The sequence below is a fragment of the Staurois parvus genome, unplaced genomic scaffold, assembly GCF_062004578.1.
Source record: "Staurois parvus isolate SC_StPar_1 unplaced genomic scaffold, SC_StPar_1.0 ptg000088l, whole genome shotgun sequence".
Lineage (NCBI taxonomy): Eukaryota > Metazoa > Chordata > Amphibia > Anura > Ranidae > Staurois > Staurois parvus.
The window spans coordinates 2,368,673-2,378,016 of record NW_028317884.1 but is presented as its reverse complement, the minus strand read 5'-3'; the positions used below and the strand labels follow the sequence as shown (position 1 = coordinate 2,378,016).

The following is a 9,344-nucleotide window of genomic DNA, read 5'->3' as shown; positions in this document are numbered from 1 at the left end:
TTTTTTTCTTGAAAAATATAAACCTAGCTTTTAAATACCTAAATATGACTTGGTGACCTCTTGCAATTCTGTACAGTAGAGCTCTTTACTGGGAGAGCAAGAAGCAGCAAAAGGAGCCCACTGGCTGTCCTTTGAGTGACAGAAATGAGCTCAGCTGTCCGTGGATTCTGTTTCATGGTCTAACCACATACTGCGGGTGGAATACGTTGTGTTACTGAACTGTAGCAGAGAAAAACCATGTCTCCTGCCCTAAGGTTTCAATCACACGAGAAATTTGTAGTTTGAAGTTCCAAGCTCTAAAAACACTCAAACCTAAAAAAATTGATTGTTCTCTATGGTGCCTGTTCACATGATCAGGTATGAACAGGCATCACAGAAAATAATTGACTTAAGTTTGAGAGTTTTTGGAGCTTCGAGCTCAAGTGTGAATGCAGCCTAACAGACAGGTCTGGGCTGTGTGAGAGCTGTGTACATCTCAGGACCAGAGGAAAATAAATACAAATCCTTTGGGAGGAAACCACTCCTGTATATATTTATTTCAGCTTTGTATTTAGCTGTGTGCATGGAGTTCAGCTTTCAAGATCTACCAATTTTAAAGCTGCATACTAAGCACTTCTACTCTCCAGCACACTCGGTGCCATGTGCACATCAGATTTCCCTATTCACATCAAAGGGACTAAATCATGACACTACAAATATGTGAGAGCTTGGAGCTGGACTTTCAATAACAGTGGAAAACAGGGAAAATTTAAAAAAATGTCCATCTCCTAAACCTCTACCAACTAAAACACCTACATACCCCCACATATTCCCAGCAGCAGTATGTGTAATCACATTGGGTAATCACAACATTCATAAATAATGAAAACACACTGCAACAGATTTCCAAAATGTCTCAACATAATTTATTTTTTTACGTTAAAATGTACAGTTTTTTTTTTCTGAAAGCACTTACTAGAAAGGAGGAGAGGGGTCTGGGAAATGGGGTGAAAGTCTTATTACATACAAACCAGATGGGGGCAAGTAGAACCCCACAGCGTCAAGAAAAGGCCGGAGGAAATAAAATAAAAAAATTAAAAAAAGATACAATTACAATATGAGCTGAGAGGATAAAACCATTATTTAAACCCTAGAAATGTATGGAAGGAAGGAGATGTCAGTTTGTATAAGCATCTTCGGAACTCTTTACTGCCTGTCTTTAAGGAGTCAAAGTGTCAGAAAACAGCTGGTGGTCAGGGAAACTACAGGTTTTCTCATTTCCCACCTAAAGCCACTTGTGTGGTCACAGGCAGACTTTAATATCTACCTAGGGCAACGCACTGCCATAGAGCGATAAGCAGGACAGACTTTGGATCTCTTTTACCATGAGTGCATTGACTGGATGCATTTCATCAAAATGCACTCATGTTTAAAAGAGATTATCTGCTCCGTTTGGGGTTCCTTGCAACAAGGTATCCATGAGGTGGGAACACCTTTAAGCATCCATATCCAGCTGACATTCAACTGTTCCATCTAGGAGGAATCTTCATAAATCGTTCTTTGATAGAACTAGTCACCTATATAAGGGTGAAGGCTACAGTTTCATGGATTCAATGTATGTCTACTGTACTTGTTAGTAAAAACCAGTTCTATGAGAAGAATTAACAGCAAGCAAAATAACTGACTTCCCTAATGTTGGCCATACACATCTATGTAAGCTATATGAAAACAAAGAGCAAGAAAAGATGCCTGAAGCCTTCCAAAGTTGGTAATGACATCAGATATCTTCCAACAAGCTGGAATACTTTTAACAAAATCCAGAAAGAAAACAGAACTTGAAAAGAAAATACTGCAAGTCATAAAACAGATATTACAGGGAGAATTTAGAGTCAAGCAGGGCTTTTTAAACTTTATGCTGTTTATTTGGCAACAGAGAAGTAGACATATTGCATTTGCACACCTTCCCTCCTGTACATGGAAAGTATACGATAGCAATTGTGTATTTGCTGTTTGCCACTGCAAACCTTCCAACAGTTCAAATTATTGTTAGGGCCTGTGTCAATTGGCTTTTGTTTTCTGCAGAATTGCTTCTCTATGGGATTACAAAAGCAGCTTAAAACAGGTCAACTGCACCTGCAATGAATTCTGAATAATCTCAAAAGTATATCATACTGATATAAAAAACACTTCATTTTTCCTCATCAAAACCTGTTGACACAGGCCCTTACAAAATTATGTAATACTTTATGTGGCTAGCTTTAGTGAAAGCTGAACACCACAAGGACTAATCCATGTTCTGAAAAGTAACTTGAGAAAAAAACAATTTGTACAGGATGGGGATCTGTTTTACGAGCGCCATGAATTGTTCTGTGTACAGCAAGACCCTTGTGGCATATGGAGATCTTCTTGAAAATGCAAGCCCTGAACAGATCAGGGTATTGCAGCCAATCATATCTTATTAACCGTGGATGGCAACTTCTCTCTCAACCATGCTATCATAGCTCCTATTTGGACAGCTGAAGGCAAATTTTACAAAGATCACATGGTTTTCACATAGGCAAAGAACAAGACACTGCAAAAGTACTGAAAGCTTTCTATGCATTTTTCGCTAAATATGGGCCAGACATTGCCTGTCTTTGTGGCTGCTCTGCTATATAACAGAAAGAGGAAGGAAAAGACGGCATTTGCTTAATTCCATATGATGGGAGCAAGGGGCCATTGAGACAATGTGTATGGAGAGGCACTGCTCTTGTGAAGATCTGCCCAGCTATTGTGATTATCTACATCTACCTCATAGGGCACACAGACTGGCAGGCACACATTATTGCTATGGCAAGGCATCAGCACACTACATAATATTACTTCCCTTTAATGCTAAACTGGAAAGGAGTCATGAAGACACAAGCCAACCCATCTGAAGAGCAAAACTGGCCAGGAAGAAAGTGACGATATATCATATATACATAGGGACTCTAAATACTTAAGAGTAAAACACATTTAAAACGTACTAAAAATATAGATGCAGTCAGTTTGCACTCTTGATGAGTGACTATATAAGACAGTTATAAAATGCCCACCCCTGCACATAGGGGGGTTTATACACAATGACATGGGTCTGTTCTTTGCCCAGCGAACTATACCTATTGATCTCTGGCATTAATCGTGGAACCATCACCCTCAAAAGACTCCAAGCAAGGGTTCCAGTGGAAGAATTTTATGTAGAGGCAGTCATATAACCATCAATCTGATGACATATACAAACTGTTCCTATGTACCCCCTTCCATCTGTGGCAATAAGTGCTTATTATTAGGATGAAAGAAAGGTCAAGTCAGCTCGCGTGGACAAAGCAGAGGAGCATTAAGTTTAGGGAGGAGTCCCATGTGAATAATAAAAAGACGTCAAACCACAATTAAATGTGAATGCAGGGTGAGTGCTTCCAACAATGTTGTCATTCTTTAAGCTATATATCCAGAAGAAGGCAACATTGCTGTGGCAGAACTCAAAATCCCAGCATTCCTTGACAGATTCTTGTAGGGCATACTAAGCCTTGTAGTTCTTGTTGCTGGAAAGCTAGATGTAAACTTACAACTGCTTTACCACAGCCTTCAAAAACCACTAAAAGAAAAAAAATGTTCCAAGACCACTACCTGAAACACTTGATCTTCAAAAATTCTCTTCGTCATGTGACTGGGGATAATTTAATGCTCTTCTGCTCCCAATATGAGCACTAAAGTATTGTTCTCCCTTCCAACCCCATTCTAGAGATCGAAAACGATGAGCAAAATAAACAGCGGATGCACGGTTAAAGTACACAGTCACCATGGCTCTTGTAGAGGCCTATGGCGGAATAAGGCTACAGGGTTACAATTTTTTTTGTCTTTCTTAATATTTTTTTCTTTTAAACTTGATTTCTAAAAACAAGAATTGTCTTTTTTTTCCTATGACCGTGCGACTTTTACCGTTAACCGTTTGATCTGCCATTTTTGTGTGTTTTTTTATTCTGTATATCAAAAAGAAACAAAAACAAAAAATAAAAGCATGGGAAAATTTAAAAAAAAAAATCCGCCGACACTTTTATATAAACTGAAGAGAGAGAGTGAGAAGATGAAAAAAAAAAAAGAAAAGAGAAAAATACCTTTCTACAGAAGAGAAAATAACAGGAAAACCCCACAAAAGTATATTTTTTGCAAGGGAAATAAAATAACAATAAAAAACATAATATTAAATCTACAGCAAAGGGATATAAGGTAGAGGGGACACAAGTCCTGTCAGTATAAAAGGCCGTATTTATAGTCTGCAAGAGAACATGAGGGGTGGGTGAGCAACTTGCACAGGTTGCACTAGGGCCCCCCTCATCTCCCTCATATAGGGGGAGTTGAGAGTTTGTTTGGGGACTGCAGGGGAATTCATATAGGAGTGGTGAGGAGGTGGTGTGTACATCATATTTCCATGGGGATTCGGCTGCATAGGTTGCTGGGTATAGGCTTGGGCACCCATCATGCCCATGCCAACCTGCATGGGGTACTGTGTTGTCTGGTTCATATAGGCTGCGTTGCTATGATAGGAGCTGTTGACCATAGGTTGGGACATGCGGTACCCTCCCATGGCATTGAGTGGGTTCATGGTGTTGACATTGTACGGTCCGGTGGGCATAAGGTTGACACCCATGTTCATGCTTCGCTGGACGGTAAGTGCCCGAGTTGCAGGCTGCATACCTGGCGTGCTGCGCCCGTACAACTGTTGCTGGTGAGGGGATGGAGGAGCGGGCAGTGGTGCAGATTTGGAGCGGATTGAAATATGCCCCTTGACAGGCATTTGACTCTGAATACGCTGGCTGTGGGGAATGCCAAGGTTGCCCGTTGGCATGTTGCACTGGAGTAGGTTCATGGCAGGAGGTGGGGTCATGGTGGCTTGTGCTTGGGATGCCCCTGCTAGTGGATGAGAAGAAGTAAGCTGGGGAAGGCCTGGGTTAGAAAGGGACACACTGTTTGCATAGGAGGTGACGGCCGGAGCATGGCTGTAAGGCATAGGATGAGTGTCCATGATAGTGTTGGTAAGCTGCTGCAACTTTGCCAGGCTGAAAGTGGCTGAGGGCTGAGAATAGCCACCAGCCCCAAAATCCCCTGGGTAGATGCTGAGATTGCTGCCATTACTCTGGTCTGGGATCTCCATGATCATTGGTGAGGGGCCAAAGCTGTTGTTCATACTGCACTGTGACATTGGGGGCTGCTGCTGTGGGGGAGGTTGGGGCTGCTGAGGGGGCATCGGAGGTGGTGGAGGAGGGGGTGGCGGCTGGTTGTTGCTGCTGCTGCTAGGAGGGCGTTCTGAGGCACAATTCTGTGGTGACTTAATGCTACAAGCCTGCGTCGTTTGCAGCATGCTTGCCATTCCAGCCATTTGTTGGCTCACAACACACCCATTTTGTGCCATGCTGGCAGAAGAAGGCAGCCCCCCAGCTCCACTAGCATTTCCACCACTGGCATACGAACAGCTGCTTTGGGAGGATATGCTGCCGCCTCCCATGCTGGAGTCATAACTGCTGGGATTTTCATAGTTTTCAGTCGTGCTTTCAATACTGCCCAAATCACTGAACCCACTATCCACAACCTGTTGTGAATGGTCTGACACAGAGGGCACGTCCATCATTGGGCTGGTTGTTTCCAGGTTCTGCATAGATGGAGCAGAGAGAGATCCTGCATCAGGGCTGATTTGCGGATAAGCCCCAGTTCCATTACTTTCCAGTGCTGGAGGCACACTGGGACTGCTTGCTGAGCGCACCGACTGACTGGGGTGAGAATGAACTGAAGATATTGGACTACCATGGGCAGAGGGATGGCATTCATCTGACAAGCCCAACTGTGGGTCCTCCTCTGCTTGTGTAAAACTCTGCAAAGTCTGGCAAGCTGTCAGGGTCTCATCCTCACAATCCCCATATGTGCCATCATCACGTTCACTGCCTTCTTCCCGTGTTAATGATTGCACTGCTTGCACAGTCTCTAAGTCTAACTCAGTGTGGGGGATTTCCTCCTCAGCATCATCCTCCTCTTCTTCCTCTTTGGGGTCCTCGTCTACCTTTTCTGGACTCTCCTCTTCCTCTTCTAGACAGGAGGGTTGATCAGGCACCTCTGTTGCCTCTTGCTCCCCTTCTGCTTTCTCCTCCTCTTCACTGCTGCTTCCAACGCAAGGTTCCTGTGGTTCTGGCTCCTCAGGAACAGGGCCCTGTTCTGTATCTTCCCCTTCATCGGCCTCCTTTGCCCCTTCATCTTCATCATCGGCATCATGATCTTCTTGGTGATTTGATGCAGGTGCTATTGTTTCTTTTTCCTCCAGCACTTTTTCTTCCTCCTCTTCTTCTGGTTCTTGCTCTTCAGCAATAGGTTGTGGCTCTTCTACAGGCTCTCTTTGCAGTTCTGGAGACTCTGAATGATTTTCTACTTCCCGGGAGGAACCATCACTACTACTGCTACTACTGCTGCTGCTCTCAGAAGGGGATGCTGGTTGCACAGCAGTGATGACAGTCTCGGGCTCCTCTTCATCATTAGTCTTTTCTACCACTGTTTGTGTCTCTTCCTCTTCTTGTTCCTTTATCTCAGGGACTTTATCCTCTGCTGGAGGCTCTTCCTCTCTATCACGTATCCTTGGTTTGCGCCCAGGCCGGGCAGGAGGGGGATGATGTGTGGGCTCTGGAGCAGGAGGGGGATCCCGGTTGAGCTTGAAACCTGGTTTACGCCCAGGTCGTTTCTTCCAGTGAAGAGGTTTTCTGCTCTTCCCTTTAGGCCATCCTTTCTTCTTTACAGGTGGAGGAGCAGGGGTCTCCGGTACGGCCGGTTTATCCTCTGGAGGGTGTAGATTTGCCACAGGTGGCTGCATTGATGCCGCTGCAATGACAAAACACACATTAAAACACTATTATGTGTAACTTTATTGCAAAGCTAAACAAAGGAATGCAGTATTCAAGATGTAGTCAGAGCAATCATGAAGGCAGTAAGCACACTCAAACCAGGTAATACATTTCTATTAGCAATAATTAAAAAGGCTAAAAAAAAAAAAAAAAAGAAAATTCTAAAAACACATGGGACACACTGGCTGCATAGCTTCCATGATTGAACCAACTCCGATCAACACAAAACAAGAATGGAAAAAATATGCATACGGTGTCACAAATAAACTGTGCTATAGTCTCACCTTGTAGTTGCTCGCTGATTGATCTCCTTTTGCCCAAGGGGCGGTTGCGTCTCAGAAGAGTGTGCGGGGTGAGGTAGGGGAAGTAGCCTGGAGGGAATGGGCCGCCTCGGTCGTTTCCCTCCTCTTCTGGCTCCAGTCTTGGCATAGGACGCTCAGAGTCAGAATCATCAAATGGTTCATCTAACACCTGGGTAGTCTCAGATATGGTTTCGGTTACTACACTGCTGTTGTGATGGTGCTTACGCCGCCGCACACGCCGTCTTCTATGTGGCCCGGGCTTCTAGAAAAACAGAAGACAGCAGTCAAAAACAAAAAAAAACACCATATGGAATATCATGGATACTTGTGTAGTAAAAACATTTTTTTTTCTTTTAGAGTGTGGATTTCTGTAAGCTATTTGCAGGGAATTTGCAGAATAGAAGAAAAACAAAAAAGTACAAATCAAGAAGCATTTTTAAAGGACAAGTGTACTTTAAGTACACGATTCAGAGACAGGCAACCTCTGACATCAACGGTTTCAAGCATTGTTGCCTGTCACTGCTGCAGAGAAATCTTAAATGTACATCCTCCTCTGGAAGAATAAATATGAAGATTGCAAGGTGCATGTGCAATAAGTGGAGAGCCCACCTTGGAAAATTTTCAAGAAGAGACTATGCATTGAGATCTCTCCCTCCGAGTGGGACTAGGCAAGTATAACACTTGAAAGAGCTGCTGGGAAGGGTACCCAAGGATAACAAAAAAAAAAAAAAAAGTCAGTTAAAGGAGCTGCAAGTTTTAATCGGTTGAATATAAAACAAAATATTATCATTGGTAAATTTAATCAGTGATTAAAGGGAATGGGATTTAGTGTACATAACGTTACTGTATTTTTTTATGTTGTTTCTATGTACAGTGGGAAATTAAATGCACAACCCTATTTCTATTGAGCATGCTCCCAGCACAGGATAGGGACGTCAGCTGACTACATATCTAGTGGGAACCCACTGTCATGCTACCACGTATACGTGTACAGCCTTGCGGGGATGGGTTAAGAAGTTGATATGACATTTTTACTGTCCAAGTTATAATATAAATAATCTGCTCTGGGTACTCAGTGGGTATGAATTACTAAAGAAGAAGAGACTATTCACTTGTTAAATAGCAAGTTAATTTTTCAAAGTAAATAGCATGCAGAAGAGTACACGGAGCTGAGAACTGAAGACAATGCCCAGAATTGTTAAATCACTCTTACATAACTCCCCATGTAAACAGGGAGCTGTCAGTAAAGTCACTAGTGACACCTGCAGGCTTCATGCAGGATAGCCCATACTATTACAACAGTACATACTAGGAATAATTTACAAAAACAGGATGGATGAAAAGGGCTGCTCTGCCACAGAAACCAGAGTTCATCCAACAGAAGAAGATGAGTTGTTTCCATTGACAATCACCCCCCCAAGAACTCTTCCCTAAAACACCAGCTGCATGGTTGGCTTCAATGTTTACTGAGTAGATGACCCAGAACAAGGTTAGAGAGCGATTCAGAACTCCTGGTCTACATACTTGTCCCAGGTCAGTGACTTAAAGTACTGAGGTGATCGGTTCAACTTGACAGCTGACAAATTTCAGAAGAAGGTATCAGATTTTGTAGGTTTCTCAGTACAAGCTTGCTTTCATTTCTTTGAGTTTTCAGTTTAGTGGGCAGAGGTGGTATCATGTGATTGCTGTGACCAATCACAGCACGTCACACGGCAATTCTACACAAAGGATTCCATTTATAGTCATTCATTGCGCACTATTGTGTTGATCTCGGTGATTGGTCACAGTGATTACATGGTACAGACAGGGCCAAATCACAGCCCATTTGTACCATCCAATTAGCTGTGGCTAATCACAGCTAATCACAATAGTACAAACAATGAATGGATGTCATTCATAAATAATGGTTGCCTACAACAGTGATTATCACAGTCATAAGCAATCATAATGCATTAAAAAAAAAAAAAAAAAAAATCCTGATCACCTTCCCAGAGTAGTACAGTGTTACTATGGTAACACTGTAATGCCCTGGTCACAGTAGAAGGGAAAAAAAACAACAACACAAGACACCACACCAGTTATACGATGACGCTGTACTGCACTGGTGACAGTACAAAAAAAAAAATTGTGAAAAACATTTCTTCACTTTGCAAAAAATGTG

At 42.8% G+C, this 9,344-nt stretch overlaps 1 protein-coding gene across 2 annotated transcripts in view; it reads right to left on the bottom strand.

Annotated features, from left to right (window-relative positions):
• Positions 1-882: 882 nt before the first annotated feature.
• The window catches only part of KAT6A (lysine acetyltransferase 6A), a 93,697-nt gene continuing 85,235 nt past the window's right edge, over positions 883-9,344 (bottom strand). For both annotated transcript variants that reach the window (XM_089670258.1, XM_089670259.1), the window contains 2 exons: positions 7,166-7,445; positions 883-6,858 (listed from right to left, as the gene is read on the bottom strand). In XM_089670258.1, coding sequence (XP_089526384.1) covers positions 4,268-6,858; positions 7,166-7,445 — 2,871 coding nt within the window. In that variant the 3' untranslated portion in view covers positions 883-4,267. The remainder of the gene's footprint in view (positions 6,859-7,165; positions 7,446-9,344) is intronic.